This window comes from Camelus dromedarius, chromosome 9 (genome assembly GCF_036321535.1).
Source record: "Camelus dromedarius isolate mCamDro1 chromosome 9, mCamDro1.pat, whole genome shotgun sequence".
In the NCBI taxonomy this organism is placed as follows: Eukaryota; Metazoa; Chordata; class Mammalia; order Artiodactyla; family Camelidae; genus Camelus; species Camelus dromedarius.
In genome coordinates this window covers 49802186-49823752 of record NC_087444.1, presented here as the reverse complement: position 1 = coordinate 49823752, position 21567 = coordinate 49802186, and the positions used below count along the sequence as shown (strand labels likewise).

The 21567-nt window shown below is 41.8% G+C and overlaps 1 protein-coding gene across 4 annotated transcripts in view; it reads left to right on the top strand.

Moving 5' to 3' along the window:
• Positions 1-4670: 4670 nt before the first annotated feature.
• HEATR3 (HEAT repeat containing 3) overlaps positions 4671-21567 on the top strand; it is a 39450-nt gene continuing 22553 nt past the window's right edge. Inside the window, exons 1-11 of one of the 4 annotated variants that reach the window (XM_031458493.2) lie at positions 4671-4964; positions 5107-5279; positions 7041-7128; positions 8509-8621; positions 10699-10808; positions 13290-13430; positions 14930-15207; positions 18933-19023; positions 19131-19288; positions 19558-19640; positions 20813-20949. In XM_031458493.2, the coding sequence (XP_031314353.1) occupies positions 4827-4964; positions 5107-5279; positions 7041-7128; positions 8509-8621; positions 10699-10808; positions 13290-13430; positions 14930-15207; positions 18933-19023; positions 19131-19288; positions 19558-19640; positions 20813-20949 (1510 nt within the window). In that variant the 5' untranslated portion in view covers positions 4671-4826. Of the gene's footprint in view, positions 4965-5106; positions 5280-5358; positions 5763-7040; positions 7129-8508; positions 8622-10698; positions 10809-13289; positions 13431-14929; positions 15208-18932; positions 19024-19130; positions 19289-19557; positions 19641-20812; positions 20950-21567 lie in introns of those variants that run through there. The other 3 variants (XM_031458490.2, XM_064489186.1, XM_064489187.1) reach the window with 3 other exon arrangements.

Below are 21567 nucleotides of genomic sequence, written 5' to 3'. Positions count from 1 at the left end.
TTTAATATATATTTTTATTGAAGTATAGTCAATTTACAATGTTGTGTCAATTTCTGGTGTATACTACTTCAGTCATATGGGAACATACATATATTTCATTTTCATATTCACTCAGTAACTTATGAAAAAAACTGAAGTGATATTAGCCCACTGATCAGTTAAAACAAATAAAACATGATACTAAAATACAGTAGTTAGATGACCCAGTGCTAGGTCCGGACATGCTCAGTTAACACCAGATGGGAATGCACCAGCTCTTCACTGGAGAGTCAGAAGCACCTAGACTGAGAATGGGTTCACTGAGAGCTGAGCAAGGGAGTAAGAAACTACCACTAGGAAGGAAATGCTGCCCACCTGGGAGGGGAAAAAAAACCAGTATTAAATGGGTTTATCTGAAAAATTATATATATGTACTTTTTTTTTAATGGGAAATTTTATAAGAATTCTACAAATGTAAGATTGTTTTACCATATGGAACTCTTGTGCTACAACTAACCTGGTAACAACATCCAACGGTATCCATATTAGTGATAATGACATTAACAAAAAAGGACCAAATGCTGATCTTGACACAGAAGTCACAGGAGGAGCCCTAACTCTTTTAGCAGGGTCTCTGGACACCAAGGGCAGCCTCTGTGGCAGGTGGGTGTGGGGATAATAGGAAAGGAATGGGGACCGCATCAGGGAATTAGACTGCATTTCTTTTAAAATTTTTTCATGGTTTAAAAAAGTATGCAAATACTACCTGCTTATTCTAGAAACACCCCAAACAAAACAGATTTTTAAATGATCTCCCTTATTTACCCCTATAGCCAAACAAACACAGGTGACACTTTGGTATATCTACACACAGGTACTTCCTCTGTGTTTTTCCAAAAATGGGATTCTACTATGCTGCTTTGTAACTTGCCTATTTACTTCATAGTACCTGGTGAACACCTTTCTTCCTTTAAGAATAAATACTGTAAAAGGATAATTTTTCAACAAGTTTAAATTTTCACTCTTATCATATAAACATATAGTGAACATGTGTCAGATTCTTAATGAAGTAGAATTTGATGGACCGCAGTCCCTTTGCAGTGACTTTGTCGGGGTGGCTGTCAGCATTTACACTAACATACAGCTCAGGAAAGTTCTGAGGACCAAATAGAAGATCAGCAGCGAGAGTGCCAGTCTCAGGCTCTGACACCTGCTCTGGAGGCACTCAACTTCCAGTTTTCCTTCCAGGAGGACTTTCCTAAAATAATCAGCATGATCCAAAGCCCTCTGGAATTTCAAAGAGCTGCAAAGAGTTTTTGTAAATGGAGAAACTGAGGTCTACAAAAGGGAAGAGATCTTCCCTTGATCACATAGCCCATTAGTGGCAGATCTGGAACGAGAGGCCAGAGGTCTGATTATCTGTAGATGACTTTTATCAGCAGCTGCATTACTTGCTGATGACTGCTGGGTCACTTATGTAGGGTGAGCTGAGCAGAGGGCAGCAGTCATGTACAGGGAGTGGACAACTCAGGGACTTTCATTCAGCTGGGTGCCAGGCACTGGTCATATAGAGACAGACAATGACCCCTGCCCTCCAAGGAGCTTACAGGCTAGTGCGGGTAGCCCACATGTACACTCTTGATGATAATTCATGGACAATTGTAAGAGAGAAGTACAGGGCCCACAAAGTCCATGGAGGGCTGAGGATGGAGTATCCGCTGGGGCAGGAGGGGGCATGAGGACAGTACGCCAGTCCTCACAGGACAGCCGTTTTTGGTTTACATCTCCTGCCCTACAATGAGTCCCTAAAACTCAGAGGAACTGGAAGTAGAGCCGGGACTGTACCAGGAAAGTGGAAATGGTTAATGCCAGGGTGCACGGTGGAAGCTTGCTGAGCTATACAGCCCCCAGGCCTAGGTAAAGGAAAGTCCGGGGGAGTCTCTGGGGAGACTGAGGAGGCTCCTGGGCCAGAGATGAGGTGTTAGAAGCAAGTGGCAGGGTGCTGTGGCCGCAGAGGAAGTTATGTAAAAGTCTGACCCTGATTCTGTATAGCTCAGACATGCACCTACACAGGATGGTCAAAGGTTTTTAGTGAACTTGATCAGACTGTGTTTTAGGAAGATTACCCTACAAAAATGTGAAGGGGGAGAAACAGGAGTCTGGAAGAACAGCTAGCTCCTGTTTACAACAAAGTGTGTCCAACCAATAATTGATTACAAGCATTTTTATTGTCTCAAAAGGAAAGAGGCTCCTATGCAGTCTAATTCAAAAATTCCCTCTTGACAAAGATCATTTGTAGGAAAGGGGGATGGTTAGATAATCATTGCCTGGCTGGAGTTTTTTAAATGACTGGTTAAGGATTATTAGACTGGTTAAAGGTCTTTGGGCTTCTCCTAAGATTGACAATCATAGGTGGTTCTGAGAAGGGCTTTTAAGTTCACTGAATAAAGTTTTTCATTCATTTTTAGCAGAAATGTTCATTTTTCACAGGAAAGAGTAATGAAATAGACCCCAAAGTTCTCCCCCTGGCTAAGGTTTTGAACTATTTTTTCTTGCTTATTCCCATAGTGAGAGAAACAGCAGGAATCTGTTTTATCTTCTCCTGTTCTGTCTAGATTACATGCTCTACTCTTTCTTGATTACACGGTTCTCCAGTCACTCAAGAAATGGCATGCTTATTTTGTGCGGGGTCTTGGCCAGTGTTAGGAAGACAGTGATGTGGGAAAATAGGCAGCCTTATCCTCACTGGATCTAGTGTGCAGTTGGGGAGAGTATGTGTATAAGTATCAGTATAAGTATTAAATATAACTATACACAAATAAATTTAAATTATACCTGTAATTTTGAGCTGTGTTTTCAAGTAAAGGAACAGGATATATGCTGTCTCAGCAGAGACCCATCTCAGACTTCCAAATCAGAGGAGGGCCTATGCAAAAGTGACTCTTGCACTCACCAAGACAGAGGCAGAGTCTGGGGCTTGTTCAAAGTCTTAAGGAAGAAGAGAGATTGGCACTTTGGAGGATGGCTAAAGGGAGGAAGGAATTCAAGAGGTGACATGAGATGAAGCTGGAGGTTGGGATGAGGCAGTGCAGCCAGCTAAGATTTTGACTTTCATCCTATGAGAAAGAGAAGCCATTGAAAGGTTTCAGGCAAGGGAATGAATATCGGAAAGTTGGAGGGATATTCATTTTGAAAATATCACTCCAGCTGTTCTATGGATGGGCAGAGTGGAAAAAGAGAGACCAGAAGGCCATGTGATCAAGACAAGAATAGACAGTAGCTTGGACGAGGGAGGTTAGGAGATCAGTGGCCAGATAAGAGGGATCTAGTAAAACCTACCAACATACAACTGGGGGTTCCAAGTATTCCTTGTACCTAAAGTTGGTCTTTTATAGGCCCGAGCTTCTGTACAACTTTAGCTAAACCTCTGTGATTATTTTCCAAATATGCTTTCATAATTAGTCATTTTCCTTACTAGACCACAGCTCTTTGAGGGTAGGGTTGCCATGGGGTGGAAATTTTCTCCCATACAGTGTTAACCTGAAAGCTATGTATCTCCCGGGTGCTCAATAAATACATGTAATTATAAAGACTACTAAGATTCTCCTGTACTTTTCCTTCTTTCTTAGTACTTACCACAACAGTAACTAAATAGTTATTCATATAATTATTTATTTAACACATCTCTCACTAAACTGTAAACTCCATAAAGACAAGAACAAATCACAGGGACTGTATCTGTCTTAGTTGAAACTGTTTTATCCCAATGCCTAGCACTGTATCTGGTACTCAATAAATGTTTGTGAAAGAATCCTTTTGTTATTTGTTAAATAAAAGTTTCAACCAAACATTTACATAGTGCTTATTATGTATTATGTGTCAGTCTGTGTTCTTAGCATCTTAAAACGCATGTATCCTTTCTTATTTAAACACATGTATCCTTGTAACTCCATTAGGCATATATTATTGGTATCTCCGTTTCACTGATGAATCTAAGGCAGGAAGATTAAGTAACTTCTTAGGGAGTCTATCTTATCAAATATGGACTTTGTCTATGACTGGACCTGTGCTAGGCACAAAATAAAATCATGATTGGGGGCAGGGTATAGCTCATGTGGTAGAGTGCACGCTTAACATGTAAGAGGTCCTGGGTTCAATTTCCAGTACTGCCTCTAAGCATAAATAAACCTAATTTCCTCCCCCCAAAACAATAAAAAATAAATTTTTAAAAATTTTGTTTAATATTTTTTGAGCACTTACCGTATACAACAGGCTTGGAGTTAGGTGCTTTACACATGTTTGTTTTGTTTTTTAATGGAGGTACTGCGGATTGAACCCAGGATCCCAAGCATGCTAAGTATTTAGTCTACCACTGAGCTATTTCCACCCCCCACTACATGATACTTTTTTAAGCCTCACAATAACCTTTCAAGTTAGGTATCCTTAATTGCATTTGATTATTATGGAAATAAATGTTTGGCAAGTTCTGTAACTTGATAAGCGTCACTAGCTCGTGGTAGACGGGGTCATTAGTACAATTCAAAGCCAGCCTTCCCCTTCCCGGGAAACCCCACAGGTCTCGCCCCTCGGCAATGTCTGGCCCCGCCTATCCTCTATTCTACGCCTGCGCGCTCCCCGCGCCAGCCGCTCCCCACGCCAGCCCCTCCCCCTGCCGCCGACACGCTGCGCGCATGCGCACCGCTGCCCCATGTGGGCTCCGGCCGTCATCGGGCCCAGCTGAACAGCGGCACGTAGTCCCCTAGGTGGCACGACCCTGCTGCCAACTCGGCAGCCTCCGGTTTTGTTGTTGCCTCTCTTCTTCGGTCTTCCTATCAGTGCACGTCGCCATGGGCAAGAGCCGGACGAAGCGCTTCAAGCGACCTCAGTTCTCCCCTACGGGCGACTGTCAGGCCGAGGCTGCAGCGGCGGCGAACGGGACTGAGCGAGAGGAGGACGACGGGCCGGCGGCAGAGCTGCTAGAAAAGGTGAGGCAAGGGCTTGCTGGGCCCCGCGGGGCGGGGGCGGCGGGCTTTACGCGGAGTCCCCGGGCAGCTCAACCTGCCCCCTCGCCGTGCCTCCGCGCATGCGCGCTGTTCTCGCTCTGACACTTGCTCTGTCCTGCTCCAGCTCCAGCACCCGAGCGCCGAAGTTCGCGAGTGCGCCTGCGCGGGACTGGCCCGCCTGGTGCAGCAGCGGCCGGTGCTCCCGGCACTGGCTCGCCGGGACGCAGTGCGCCGCCTCGGGCCGCTGCTGCTCGACCCTAGCTTGGCGGTGAGGGAGACGGCGGCCGGCGCGCTGAGGTGAGCCTTGAGGGGAGTCTAGGGTGGTGCCCCGGATCCGGGCCGCACGGCGTCCAGCCGGCGCCTTCTGTGTGCCACGTACCGTCTCTAATCGGTTTCATCCTCAGTGCACTTGTCTGCGGCACCTCGGGAGGCCCAAGAACTGCCCAGGCTCTCCCATTTGCAGAGGGGGGATTTGAACCCAGACTCCAGACTCCGGAGGTCCCCATGACCCCCAGACCACATGCATTCCATCTGCCGCCTTGCTGCTTCACCTGCAGAAGCCACCTGCCAAGCGTCCTCCCCTCAAGGCCTAGCGCACGTTGTACCCACTTCGAGAACCCTTCATAAGGTCCTGAGGTTCAAGGAACTCTTCCAGTATATGCGCCAGGTCTTCTAGGTGCACGGGATTTTGAGCAGGCAGGACCTTGATCAAGACAGCCAAGATCCCTGCCTTCACAGAACCGATGCTGATGCAGAGACAGACAGGAATTAGTTAAACAGGTGAAGCATAATATTAAGTTGTAAGATGTGCTTGGAGAAGCTGAGAGGATGATGAGTTGGGGGTGGGAAGTTACTTCAAATTGGGTGATCTCTAGATGAAGTTTGTGAACTGAGAGCTGTTGGATGCTAGAGCCAGCAGAGGACAAACAAGGGAGAGAGCATTCCTGACAGAGGGAACAGCAACAGCAGAGGGCTTGGTGTGGTTAAAGAACCAAAAGATTACGTGGCTGAGTAGAGCAGAGGGCAGCATTATGGGAGTTGAGGACGGGGAGATGGACAAGGACTCCGTGGTGTAGAGCTAAAGGACCCGTTCTAAGTGGGAGTGACATAGTCTAATTTACCTTTTCAAAAGGCCACTCTGGTAGCTGTGCAGAGAATGGACTGTAGAGGGGGCAAGAGTAAAGTTAGTATTTGTTCTCGTAGCTCTATGTTTATTCTCTTTCACTCACTGATTTAGCAAGTATATATTGAGTGCCTGCTGTGCACCAGGCAGTGTGTCTAGACTGTGGGCACGTGGGAGTGAGCAAGACAGATAATTTCTGTTCTTTATGGATCTTGCAGTATCTAGGGAGACAGACATGATGCAAATAATCAAGTGTGTAATGACAACCAATGATATTTACAAAGGATGCCATGAGAGGGTATTACTGGGGGTTCAGGGAAGAAAACCCTAAGGGCATGATGTTTGAGATGAGATCCAGGGGATGAGTGGAGGTTATCCAGTTGGTGGAGGAAACGGTGTGGAAAGTCCTACCCTTCCCCTTCCTACGCACACTGGGAGCTCCCGGGAGATGGTGGAGTGGCTTCTCATTTATCTTCATATCCTCAGTGCCTAGCACTGTGCTGTGCTCTCAGAAGGCAGGCAGTGTCTTTCCAATTAAAATTTAATTTAGTCAAGATTGCTTCAGGGAATGTCATTTTCAGTAGCCTCACCTTTCCTACCCTTGAAGTCTTGATTCCAAGAAAAGTTCCCTTCATATAAGATCAGGCAGTGATTTATTATTCACTTTAAATAGGAAGAGTCTTCCTTTCCATGTGTACCATCTCAGACCTGAGAACTAAGTTGTTATGTGATCAGATCATTTATTTGCATCATGTAGAACACGGATCAGAACAGATGGAGATCTGTGGATTGTCTGCAGCATCTTGCAGGAGTCACAAGCAATTTCGTCCAGGAAACCTTGGGTGTGGGTAGAAACATAAATATATTTGAGTGCTTAATATGTCTTGTGACATGTAATCTGAAAGTTTAAAATCTCTTTTAAACTTCTCGTGTAGAAATCTCAGTGCTTGTGGAGGTTTTGAAGTCTGTGATGACATGGTGACTAAGGATATCATGACTCCTCTGGTCGCACTGCTCAAAGAGGTATGCCGCTTTCACGTGTCGCTTTTAGTATACAAACTTAGATAGTTTTGCTTTTTAAGTACTTTGGTATTAGTTATTTTGTCTTCCCTCGAAACATTCTTCAGGAGTTTTATTTCTTTTCCTGGAAACACTGATCTCTCATCACTGATGCTAGTCTCTAGTGTGTACCCACTACCTTTATTCATATGCTTGTTGGAAAAGACCTTCCTAAAACTATAGACTCACTCCGTTGTACTTTAAATTTCATACAGTAAAAATAATTTGTATTTATTGGTTGCTTACTTATGTCCCAGGTGCTGTCTTGTGTATTAATTTATTTAATCCCCACAGCAGTCCTATTTGTCAGGTATTGTTATTCCTGTTTTACAGATGAGGAGACTGGAGCACAGACATTAGGAATTTGCCCCGACGATTAGATTAAACTTGCAAATTTAATATGCCACCTTTATTGCATGATATAGTTCGGGAATCAGAGAGCTCTCTCTCCGTCATGCCTCTGGTCCACTCTTCTGTATTGATGGGTAATTTTCACTTAAGGCTATATAAAGAATATCCAATTTTGATGAGAGGCATCAGTCTGTTTCCCTTAGAACAGCGGTTCTCCTAGGGGTGCTGTGCCCCAGACATTTGGCGATGTCTGGAGCCATTTTTGATTGTCTCAGCTTGGGGGTAGGGGTTGCTACTGGCATCTACCCACTAGATGTTACTAAAAGTCCTACAATGCGCACGACAGCCACGTTTGTCACAGCAAAGAATCATCTGGTCCCAAATGTCATTAGTGCCAAGACTGAGAAGCCTACTTAAGAGGGTGGATTATAGGAGAGGGGCAGACTATGGAGTGGTTCAGAGCACCCACTTCAGAGCCAACTGCCTGGATCTGAATTGCACTTCACTATATACTAAGCTGCACCTTCAGCAAGCTCTCTACTTCAGTTTCCTATTTGTAGCAGGAGATTGGAGATAATCATCTACTTCATAGGTTTGTGGTGAGGATTAAATGACTTAATATACATAAAGTGCTTGGAATAGTGCCTTGTACATAGAGGTACTATGTGGATGTCAGCCTTTATAATGTGTTACCTTTCTTTGTCTTACATAGTATCTTTATCATGTTAGATAAAATACTTTGTATTGATTTTACATTTTCATTTAAAACGTGAAATGCTTTGTATCCAGTTTGTACAATGACTTGCAAACCTTTCTTGTTCTTATTTCTTGCCAAAAAGGAGCAGGGTTATGGGAACCATACTGCTTACGAGCATTTGATTGGCTTGTTAACCACTATTATTTCTGATGTTTAGTTTTTGTGATTCTTCACTGTCATTAGCCTGTTTAATTATTCTTTTGAACCAGGGTTCTAATCATGGTATTTGGTTACAGTGTAGTGCTGGACTGGATTCAAATGAGATGTCTCCACAGGAAAAAAAAGAGCAGAACAGAAATTCTATTGAAAACATAGCCAATGAGGCTGTGAACGTGCTGTGGAATATATGGTAAGATGCTTTCCAAACATATCCTCCTGCGACAGTGCTACTTAGGCTAATGCTCTCTGTTAAACTGCAGAGGAATCTCCATTCTCCTTGGTAGGCCTATAAATCTGTCATCATAATGCTTGGTAGGAAGTCATATCAAGTGACCTAAGATCAGCCGTCCTTCCCAAGCCCTTTTCCTCATAGCATCACAATGTCTTTTTTTTTTTTTTTTTTTTTTTTTTGCTTTACAACTCTTCTCTCCAGGCATTGCTATTGACAAAAATAAGAGGAATCCTGGCCATTAGTACCTACTGCACCCACTGCCTTTGTACTTTAAGCAGCCATTGCCCTAAAGCGGGCCAGGCCCCAGTGCAATAGATGCTTTGGTCTGCCTTCTGGAATGAGGCAGGGACCACAGACCTTGGCAGGTGCCATTTGACAGAGAAGTAGTCGCCTGAGAAGGGCTCCTTTTGCCCCACTAGAACAAAGGCCACGCTCCATGCCACTGTTGTAGCAGTGGCGGGGTTGGGGCAGTGGGTGGACTTGCTTTTAGGAATGGAAATGGCTAGAAGTACAAGCTGGATTTGGTTTTTTTTGGTTTTTTTTTTTTTTACACCCCATTTTATGTCCCATTTCTAGCAAGAATCTGTCATGGATTCTTATTTTCAGTCAGCAGCAACTATTATTTCTGACCTAAGAGCTCAGTTATTTCTTAGAATAGAGGGTTAGGGTGGATCCTGGAGAGCTGCCTGCACAGCAGTCTGAGCTTGCCCATGATTCCACTTTAAACTGCTGGATGCATTCCGCCAGGAAAACTGGAGAGGTCAGATTTGAGGAAATTGCATTCAAGCGAACTAATGGGTGCTATTTTTCAGATAACTTTAACTTACATAAACTGTTGAACTTGGAAATTTAAAAAAAAAAAAACTTTTTTTTTAGTTTGAAAAGAGCCTGAAAAAGTGATCTCTGCAGTGATCTCTCTTTTCTGAGTGCCTGTGAGCCCTGTCTATATCATTTCCAGTTATCATAGCTTTTAACATTTTTGTCTCATAGTTTGTATCTTATATGTACGTATTAAATTGTCTTAACACATGTATGCTTTGTTTTCCTGACTCTACTTGACTTTACTGTGGGGCTGCTGCTTCTTTTTTTTTTTTTTTTAATTTATTTATTACAACTCATGTTTTTCGGTGGGTTTCTGGAGGACAGGCTCATAGCATGTTGCAGTAACTGGGTGGGTGAATGGATGGATGAATAGACAGGCAGAAAATAGTTTATCCTTAGACAACAGGATTGAATGTAAAAATTTAGTCAACTCTGTTAGCTGTTTGTCATATGTACACATGGCATGTCTGGAGGAATACTCTTCCTGGGGACATAAATAAAACTATTATAATATGCTCTCTTTACCCTATACTTAGCATATATATTTGTTAATAACATTAATGACATTAATTCTGACTCTTTTATTAAAAGGTAGTATAATTTCAAAAAAATTTATTGTAGCACTTTCTCTGTTGCAGACTACAAATTCTGCTTGCTAAAATTATAGCAGTCTAGGAGGAAAAAAGTCAAATTTAATTTTACTTTCTTTTAAATTTGTGCTTTTTGTATGATAAGTATAGAGGCCCTTTATCCTTTGATTTATTGCTACTGTGATATATTGTGATATATTGTGATATAGTGAAAAGACTAGTCAGCTGGACCCAAGGACTCAGCACTACCACAATGTGTGATCTTTGGACAGATCACTTCACCTTTTGGGGTCTGGGTTTTCTCATCCATAAAATGAGGAATTGAAGTAAATGATTTCGAAGATCTCTTCCATCTTTAACCTCCTGTAAGGAATCGGGCATGTGGGTAAAGAGACTGGCTAGAAGATCCTACTGTGATGGAAATAAAAATACAGATATCCGGTTGTGCTCATATTTAATGAGTATGAGCGAGTACTGGTTTCTTCATCTGTAAAAATGGCGGGTGTGTGAAACTCCAACTCGGTTCTTTTATAAAGCCTAATTATTTTTTCATGAATTTCTATGGTTGATTTCTTAATGTTAAAATGTGACTAGTAAAACTTTTTTTTCCCCCTTCAATTTAGTGAATGCAGTAGTAGAGCAGTATCTATATTCAACAAAGAAGGGTGTTTGGAGATTGTGTTAAAGTATTTAAGTAGGTTTTCCACCAATGTTGACCTGGCTATTTCAGTAGGTAAGTGAAGAAAAGGTGATGATTTATTAAGTATGTGTGACCTTATTCAAAATTTTTTATTCAGACATAGCATGTTTATTCTACAGGAGTGATTTTTTCCCCCCTCATTGTATATAAATGCATAGCTGAGTGGTGTTTGTTCTGAATCTTTTAAAACTGTGATTAATGCTTTACTTACTCATACAATTTTCTAGAGGGAAGAAGGTAATTATGTGAGCGTATGTAGTTTCTAGTGTATCACCATTCTTAGAAGCCTTTATTAGTTCTTAAAGCTTTCACCTCCCATTTGCTGAGAAACAGTAACCCACAACTACCAGGCCTTTGAGCCAATGTTATTTGGAACGTAGACTTATTTAAATGGCTTCTACCACTATCTCATGCTTCCAGCAGAAAACTTTCGATAACCTGTGTTTTTTGTTTGTTTGTTTTTAACTCACTGCTTTTTTTGAGAGAGGAAAATAAGTGATTGGAATTTCACGTAGGTCTGCTTCCCTTCCGGACAGGGAAAGCAAAGTCTAGCGGCTCCCTCTGCCTCAGCTCCCTAACCTGTGCGTGGGGTTAGAGAGCCGCTGGGGTCCCTCCTGCTCAGCAGGGGCAGGTGACGGAAACTGGAGGTAGGGTGGCTCAACAGAACTCTGGGGGAGAGTGGAAAAATAAGGGATGAAAAGCATTTTTCTTCTACCCATCATGATGATAGGTATCTGGCTGTCCTTAAATTATTTAACTATGCATTTCTCCTGGCAAAGACAAGTTTATTCCCCTTACTGAAGTGTATTCCCTTTACCGATGTTTCTGTTGGCTCTAGTGGTTACCTTTAACAACAGAAAAGAAAAACTAATAGTGAAATAAATACCACTAGGAAAATTTTTAGAAAATCAATTTCTCAGAAAGGAATCTTTGGCAGAGGGGAGATTTGTGGGTAAATGTGGATTTTAAAAACAGTTGAACTAGAAAATTGGTAGATGACTTTTAATCTCAGAGGGCAGTTTTTATTACAGTAAGAGAATTTCGAGAAAGTTTGTAGCTTTTAAAAGAAAAACTTCACTTCTATTTTTGGGTCTTAAGCTTGGTAGGTTTGGTCATTTAGTTTTTTTTCTAAAGAACTTTAAAAAAAAAATGAACCAGAATAAAGTCACTTTGCACTGTATAATAGTGTTTTCCTTCTGCATTTAGCTAGATTCATGATTTTTTAAAACAAACATCAGATTACTTTTGTTTTGAAAATCAAACAAGGCTTGCATCACAGTAAAGTGAGCCTCTAGGATTCCGTCCTTTGTATTGATACAGTTTTCTTTGAACTTGTGTTATGTTAGCATTTACAACTTATTTTGGCTTTTTGCTAAAGTGAATTTAATTATTCTCAGTGAAAAAAGTATTACATTTGGATGTATCTACGTGTATGCATAGATATAGATTTGTATATACATGTATTTTGGAAACCAAACTAGATCACAGCAATAGCATGTATTTTGACTACTAATTTGAATGGAAATGATCCACTTAGGAATTTTTAGACCTGAAAAGAAATGGATTTGTATGGAATATAATATCTCAAAACAAATTTGGGTTTGCTTCCTCTTTTGTGTTTCAGAGGTCTTTTCTGTCAAACTTTTCATGCAATCCCGGTTGTTTTAATACTTTCACTTAATTATTTCTAATATACAAGTTGTAATCCATTGTCTTGTTTTAGTGCCAGAGAAGAGTTAAGTGCTAAATGAATCATATGTCTGTTAATGTTTTACCCATCTCTTAATTAGCTCGTATTTTTATGTAAAGTACTTTTTTTCTTTAGAGAAATATTGTTACCACAGAAATAACCCTGACTTTTAAGGTCATACTGAATTTCAGAGAAGCCAGAATGTCCCAAAACCTAGGGCTTGTCATCGACAAGAGAACTACCCTGAGAGCGCTATCCGTGCTCTGGTGTTTAGTCTGCAGGCTGTTTGCTACTGGTCTGCAATGAGTATAGACATTGAGACTAAACCTTTAGAAGTGTTTTTAGTAATTTCACGTTGTTACAACAGTTGAGCCTTCTAAATTATACTTTATAAAAGAGATTTATTCTGTATAGCACAGGGAACTATATTCAATATCTTGTAATAACCTTTAATGAAAAAGAATATGAAAACGAATATATGTATATATATGCATGACTGGGACATTATGCTGTACACCAGAAATTGACACATTGTAACTGACTATACTTTAATAAAAAAGAAGGAAAGAACTGGGGGGAAACCCCCAAAATAAATTATTTTTTTTTATGAAAGTATAGTTCTGTAAAGGATTAGAAATTGAGAAAAAGAAAAGAAAAAAAGGATAAGAAATTCAGAAAAAGAAGGTAAATTGCATATATCCTACAAAAGCTACCCGTGTCCAAAGAAGTTGTAAAGATACAAATGTTTTTTGATGAGTTATTTTGGTTTAAATTATCCTCGCAGAATTCATTTGCTTCTAAATATTTGACTTTTGTCTTTATAGCATATTGTTTGCAGACAGTGACCGAAGATAATGCAGAGCTACTGAAATCTTTCTGTGCCCCAGCATTACATATGCTGGAATCAGCAATGCTTTCTCCTGTCAGTTCCATGGAGTATATTCTATTAAAGACATTGATAGCAGGTAAAATTTAGCTGTATGCGATGGTGTGCTGTTTTTCAGTAACTTGTAATAGGGGCCAAAATTCAGTCATCCCTTCATTTCACTGCATCAGGGCTTTCTGTGCTTATGTCTGTTCTGAAAATTGTAATATTTAAGTGGAATCCCTTAATTTAAATGGTTCTCCATAGTTTCAAAGCCTTCTAAGTTTAGATTTGTTTTTAATTTAATGAACTGCTGTTGTCTGATAAAGAAATGCTTTTGTCAGGACCCCCTCTTATATATGAACCTGGGAATTCAGAAGTTAACCATAGGCATCTAAGACATGACCACTCACTTTTCTGTAAGATCTCCAGCCCCAGCACTTCTCCCCAGAATTTCTAAATACAGAAGTAAGAAATACTCTGATGATCTGTCGAGTAGTAGGGAATTTATTATATATTTTTCCTTTTGCCCTTTAGTCTTCCAAAGGTAATTTGCCTTGATACGTGGGGTTTTTTTTAATTGGTAAAATATACATAAAATTTACCACCTTAACCATTTTTAAGTGTAAAGTACATTCACATTGCTGTATAACCAGTCTGCAGAACACTTTTCATCTTGCAAGACTGAAACTCTGTAGACATTAAACAGCTCCCCATTTCCTCTCCTCCCCAGGCCCTGGCAACCACTCTTCTTTCTGTCTGTATGAATTTGACTAGATATTTCATATCAGTGGAATCATACAGTATCTTTTTTTTGGTGACTGGCTTATTTCACTTAGCATAATGGCCTCAAGGTTCATCTATGTTGTAGCATGTGTCAGAATTTCCTCTTTTTGAAGGATGAGTAATACTCCACTATGTGTGTATATGGCATTTCGTTCATCTGTGGATGGACACTTGGGTTGTTTCCACCTTTTGGCTGTTGAATAATGCTGCTGTGAATATGGGTCTGCAAGCATCTGTCTGAGTCCTTGCTTTTTTCAATTCTTTTGGATATGTACCCAGAAAAACTATTTTTATTTTAACAGTCACATTTGTTTGTTTGTTTAATTAAGTCTAACCACTTAATGGTAGCTGTTGCTCTATTTCATAAGCAAAAAATAACCAAGACCTTGTTCTCTGGTTTGTCTGTGAGACGTTGGAATTTTAGTACATTCCATTCCATTCTTGGAACATAAGAAGCTGCTTAGGAGAGCAGCTCAGGTTAAGATGAAAGAAAGAGAGGCAACTTAATTTGTCATTTTTAAAGAAACTCGATCGATGTTCTCTTGGCCTGTTACTCTGTGGTGTGTCAGAGAAAGGCATTGTGTGCCAGGAAAGGGAGACGGTGTTGAAGGACTGTAATAAAGGGAGCTGCCTCTGTACAGAGCTTTTTGACATTTAATACAAACCGAACAAAGGTCGTGGGATCGAGATTATTTTTTTGAAATTATGCCTAAGCTTAAAGAACCAATCTTGTGGAAACCATTATTTAATAAAAAATTTCACAGTTGATTTCTTTGTCTTTATCCTCATCCCACCCACTGCCCCCCTCCCCAGGCACAATTTGGAATCTGAAGGACATCATTCCATCCAAGAGTCAGGCAGAGGTAATAAATGCCATACTGAAGATCTTATCTGACATTCTGGAAATGGATGCTGGTGAGACGGTGATTCGAATGAAGGAGGCCGAGACTCAGAGGTTAAAAACTGCTGCCGAGACTGAGGACGCATTACAGAGTGCTAATGGTGATGATCTGATTGAAGACGAGGAAATGGAAGAAATTCCTCGTAGAAGAAAAGTCAGAAGGAAAACTTTCACTTCAGATTTACTTCCAGTAAGTCAGATTGATGCTTTCAAACATGGATTAAGACAGCTGTGTTCCCTCAACGGGTGTCCTAAGCTTTGTAGAAAAATGTTACAGCAAAATTAATTATAAAGTGAATTTCAGTAAAACCAGTCGTATTTTCCCATTAACTCTCATTATAACATTAGAAACCTCCCAAGGCAGGGGGGAAATCTGTCTAAAATGAAACTTTTATATACAGAAGATTCGAAGGATGGGATAGACCAGCACTTTTGCAGCACTTCAGAAACATGCGTGGGTCTGCCTAACTTACTTCCCACTTCAGCTACACACTCTCGCCCAGACTGTCTTCAAACTAAAGGAATTTTCACTTTGCTTGGATTGTCCCTCGCATTCTTGTCTCTTTTACTTTTTAGTATTTCGCCTCTCCATAGTAGCAAGCCAAAGTCTCATTTACCCAGTGTTGCTGAGCAGAGGAGGTTGGGTGATTGTGAGGATGAACGACGGTCTGTAGTTTTCGCAGGCCAGGTGATTGTGGCATCCACGTGCTAGTGGGGGTGATGTTGGGGTCCGTCGGAGCAGTCTTGGGTGCAGGAAGCATGCCAGCTGAGCCAGTCAGCAGAGAGAGAGCCAGACGTTGGGAAAACATTTCCCCCAAGGAGGAGAGCAAGTCGTCAGGAAGACAGGGAGGACAGGGAGTCGGGCTTTATTCATCCAGGTGACGTTTCCTGTGCTCTCGCTGTGTGCCAGGCACTGAGCCAGATGCTGCCGATGGAAGCATAATTAAGGTAGAGTTTGTGTCTTCAGAGACCTTTTCCATCTTGAGAGGATAGACATGTGATTATAGTTTATTGTAATGCATGTGATTATAGTTTATTGTAATGCCTGTGCTGAGAACAGTGATAGGGCCGTGCCCAGATTTCTCAGGGAGTCATAGCTATAGAGTAGGCACAGCTGATTCAGCCCCACTGGGTGAGGAAAGGAAGAGGCTGTCAGAAAAGGGAGGCTTTTTGGACAGATCACCTGAGCTATCTTAATGGTTGGGGTAAGGAGCAGCATGGTAAAAGCAGGTTGGTATTGTTTAGGGGGCCTGGAGGCAGGAAGGCCAGTCAGGAGGCTGCTGAGGTCATTAAAAAATTATTATTGGGCATAAACTTATCAGTATACCACTTCCCCACCTTCGTGAAGTTGGGTAAAGCTGCATTGGTGGTGCTCTAAAGCAATGAGATGTTACCATTATGAACTACTTTCCCAGTCCCCATGAACAGCTGTTGGGTGCAAAGCATTGTGTTCAGTGCTGGGGTTGGACACAAAAATGAAAAGACCCTTGAGTTGCTTGCAAATCATAAAGTGGCTAAAAAATCGTATCACCCCATTTTGGTGCAGGGGGCACATATTTGAGCCCCACATTTACTCCTTATCTCACTTGTGCATCTACATCAGAGGGGGTAGAATTTAAAATCAGTAAAACAAGATAGACTGACATATCTGTGCGCCTTGTTGTCCGAAAGCGTGTTTATAAAGAACCCCAGCAGCTTCTCCTCAGTTGCTACATGGAGGTAAGTTACAGAGCTGGGAGCCACACGTGGAACTTCAGGTGAAACAGATCGGGGCTTGGAGGATCCTCTGCAGATGTCGGCATCACGCCGACCAGGTCACTTTATCCTGACGGATGCACGTATTCCGTGTTTCCCCAGCCCCAGATTCCCGTCTGAGCAGAAGTGGAAATGACTGTTGTGCTGTCAGGGAACTCTGAAGGGTCGGCCGTCCCTGGCTGGGAGCAGGAGAACAGCACTCCTGTGGGTTTTCCAACTCCAGCCTTGCATCCAGCTGCCCTAAAGGGAGTGCATGAGTGGAGATTGAGGTCCAGGTCCACCAAGAAGAAGTGCTACTGTTTAATAAAAGTGTTGATATTTAACTTATTAGAGATTCACTTTCCTAAATATTACTTAGAATTTTGGTGCTTAGAAAATGCAGTGTTTTCTCATAACAAAACTTGCTTTTTAAAGTCTATCCCCATAGCTGAGCAGATGGGATGGTTAACATGCTGGTCAGGCAGCCAGAGTTTAAGTGCCAGTAGGGTGCTGGGCATCGTGCTGTCGTGTGCCAGGAATAGAAATTCGCCGTCAGGCAGCTCTGGGCGTTCACGTTGCCCAGTGCTGGCTTGTGCAGGAGTCCTTTAGACTCAAAACCCTTAATTGCATCATTTAACTTGAGAAGGTATAATCCCAAATCTGTGAAGAACAAACCAACCTAGGTTGTTGCTGTTCCACGCAGAAGTAGGACTCTCCCTGCCCAGCTCCCGACAGATCTCAGTGATCAAGTCATAGTCTGTTTTATTTCATCTATTTCCCCACCCACTCTCCCCTCTCACTGCTGAATGTTTTGAAGCAAGTCTCAGATGTCATAACATTTCCTCTAGACTATTCTTTATGTCAGTGTGATGACAGAACTAGGGAAATGTTCTGAGCAGGAGAGTCAGGTACAGGAGTGAAACTTTTAATTTCAGAGTTCTTCTAAGCCAGATCTTCGTACATGTTAAGTGGATGAAAGCCCCGCAGTGGCGTATGTTTGTGTCATAGCTTTGAGTGTGCTCTAAGAAACGTTTAGTTGGATATCATACATGCATGAAGTGCACAGGGATAAATTTTGTATACATTCATGCCAGCAATAAAAGGAAAACAAACACACGGATTCCTACGCTGCATCTATTAAATTAGCCATCTGCCTTTTTTTTTTTTTTTGAGGACATGGTTCAAAACTGCAGTTAAATCGTTGCACAAAGAAGTTGCTGAAGGATTATAAATGAGTATGAACATTCTGGAAAGGAGAACAGGAATATGTCACAGGATCTATAGATGTGTTTTTAACCTTTGTCCCAGTAAATCTGAGGAAATAAGATAGCAACTACTCTGAAATATTCCACACTAGCAGAATGCTTAATAAATTATAATGCATCCATTTAATGGAATATTGTGCAGCCATTTAAAAGACAATTAGAAAACTGTTGAAGTTGGGAAACATTGAGACAAAATAAGCATAACTTTTAGCTTCTGCACTATTTTGGAACATCACTGTAGCTACTTCACTTTTCATAGGTGACTTGAGAGTTAAGGTCATGTAAATTTATACAATCTATTTTGAGAATGTTGCTTGATAAAGTAAGTTCATGTTATTTATTTCCAGAAGAAAAAGTACCCCTCTTTCTTCAGTCTTAAAGAAAGGCTTTATTGCAGCCTTCCAAGAAAGCCAGGAAGCCTATCTGCTCCCTAGCCAAGCTCTGTCGGTCGTCTAAGGGCCTGTTAGTAATTCTTGTTAATGCAGTCTTTTCTAAGACATCTAAGCGTCTAAAAGCAGGTTTGTTGTGTATAAGTGCCTGGTGTCTGAGAATGAACTCTTGTTCGAGCCTTAGTGTGCTGAGCTACTTCTTAACACATTAGATTAAGTTTCAGGGTGAAATCAGTTCAGAATTCCTGACTATCTGTTCTGTCCAGCTAACTAAGCAACACTTAGAGAATAACCATGCGGATGGATGGATACCCGGTGAATGGGGCACGCACCACAGCACCTAGAGGAGTCATAATGCTCATTTCTACTTCCAGGGCTTTCTGACTTTTCTCCAGCCTACCCGCCTCCCTGCCCTCTGTTCCAAATGCAAATATCATTTGGTAGGCTTTAACTAAGGAAAGTCACATGAAAATATTTTCCCAAACATTTGAGAGTTGGTCATTTGCTTTTTTTCTCTTTTTTTCTAGCCCACCAACAAGGAGCTGAGAGAGGCCATAGCACTGCTGACAGCTCAACAGACTGCTCTGGAAATTATTGTCAACATGTGCTGCAGTGAAGGTTTGTGACCAGTTCACGTCTAGACCTCCTCCCCTGGCCCGAGAGGGCAGCTGCCATGAGGACTGTCTTAAGTATTCCAGTTGTGTTTGGTTTGCCCTCTTTCCCAGATCCCACTGACGACGAGTGGGAAGAGCTTTCCAGCAGCGACGAAAGCGATGCATTTATGGAGGGTTCCTTCAGCGAATGCGGTGGGCAGCTGCTGTCCCCCCTCTGCCTCTCCCACGAGGTTCACACCGCTCTCACCAACCATCTCCTTCCCAAGAAGGTAATCTGTTTTCAGTCTTGGCTCACTGTAGAGCGCAGGGAAGGCTTACGAACGCTATTCGTTCTTTGTGCAGAAGTATGCTCACACTTTCAGGCGCAGGTGATTGATACAATCTGGGAAACAGAGCAATGAACAGCACTGGAAGTAGGCTGCAGTGTGTCTATATTGAGCCTTACATCTCGCTTAGAAGTCATATGTTGGGATTTTATAAAAGGATCATGTATTAAAAAAAAACCTTTAACCTTTGCTTTACTGTTTTTTAAATTTAGATTTTTGAGAAAACTGCTTTTCCAAACAGCATTGCAGTTGACATGTGTTCTAGGAACCCCACTTGGAAACCTTTGATTAGAAAGTAAGAACTTTTCTATTTTCAAAACCACTTGTCGTTATGTTATTATATGAAATGGTGGACCATTAAACAGAAGGTGCTGACTCGCTCAGATTCAAGAGCCCTATTTCTGTGTATGTTCCCTAGAGAAACGTGTGCCTGTGTGCACTAAGACAGGGGAATGCTCACAGCATGGTGGGTCACGGTTGCCCCAACTTGGAAAGAACCTCAAGGTCCATCAGTGGCAGAGTGGATACATAAATTCTGACATAATCATACAATAGAACGCAGACAGCAATAAAAAGACCCAAACTGGAACTGCTCACAACATGGGTGACACTTATGATATTGAGCCAGAAGCAAGTCACAAAAGAATATACACTCTGTGATTCAGTTTTTCCAAAGTTCAAAAACAAGTAACACTGAACTGTTCTGTTTAGGGATGCATAGGTAGGTGGTAAACCTGCAAAGCAAAGCAAGGAAACGTCGGCCATAAAAATCTGGTTATCGGGGTCAGGGAGGTGGGGTGTGATGGGGAAGGGGTAGGAGGGCTGTGAGGGTGCTGGCAGCATTTATCACCCACCTCGGTGTGCAGGTTGTTTGCTTTATAAACTGTTAAACTCGTATGTTCATTGAGCACTTTATGTATGTCATGTTTCACAACTAAAAATGATTTTAAAAATGCTGCCCGGGGGAGGGGGTATAGCTCAGTGGTTGAGTGTGGGCTTAGCAGGCTTGAGGTCCTGGGTTCAATCCCCAGTCCCTCCATAAAAAAAAAAAATAAAACAATTAAACCTAATTATCCCCGCTTCCTCCTAAAAAAGGGCTATGAAGAAAAAATAAGGCAGAGGAAGGAAATAGAGAGTGATGGTCCGTGACTGGTGGGGTGGGGTGGGGTATAATTTAAAAAACAAAACAAACAAGAAGAACCCTGCTGCCGTGCATAGCAATTCTTCTCAAGCAGATTCTGTGTGACTCATAGGTGAGCAGTGTCTCAGGGGCCTTGCGCACGCAAGCAGTTTGATCTGGTCGGGTTAACAGTTCACCTTAAGGTTCCTTGCTAACTGCCCTAGACCTCCTTCTGCTTGCAGGTAGTCCCAGTCCTAGGCTTCCAGAAGCTTAGGCTCAAATGCAGTACTGGATTCTGTTGGGTGACTGTGAGAGGAACAGACAGCATTCTCTCCCTTGCTTTCCAGAATGAACACTGTACAGTGTAGAGCCCTCGTGTGTCTCCAGAGTCTTGTGTCCCTCCTGGATGTGGACCATCTGGGAGGACCTGCAGCCCTTCAGACACTTGCACAACATCTGTCACAGCTGCTTTTTTCCCAGCCAGGTAAATATTTGGGCCTTGTTGTGAAAAACTGCTCGGAGCGAGCGGGAACTTGGAGTCCATAATTGTATACTGTCTCTCATCCAACCTGCAGAAACCTTTCCCAAACACTAAAAGTCATATATTTTTAGTTGTCAATGGTGTAGAGTCAAAACCAGGTATGCAAGCAGGCCTATGGGTTATATTTTTCTTTTTTATTAAAATTTGCTTGTACCAGTTATGTCTGGACAAATCAGGCTGAATCATAAGTATCATAAATATTAGGCTGCATTAAGATGTTTGGGTAATTCTCTATTCTTTAGTTTTCCTCAAGTATAAAACCGCTTGATTTACACTTGATTAGGTAATACAAAGGTGTATGACAGACTTCACAACTTTTGAGAGCCCATAAAGTGGAAAGCCTCCCTACTTTTTCTCACACCATCCAGTTCCTCTCCCAGAATCGGTCACTGGGACCAGTTTCTTGTATATTCCTCCAGACAGATTCTTGATGTAAAGGTATATGTGTGAGTGTTTTTAAGGCAAATGATAAGAGTACCATACACACGGTTCTATACCTTGCTTTTCTCTAACATGTATCTTTCCTCAAACACTTCTGCATGGTAAAAGCTGAATCTCTCT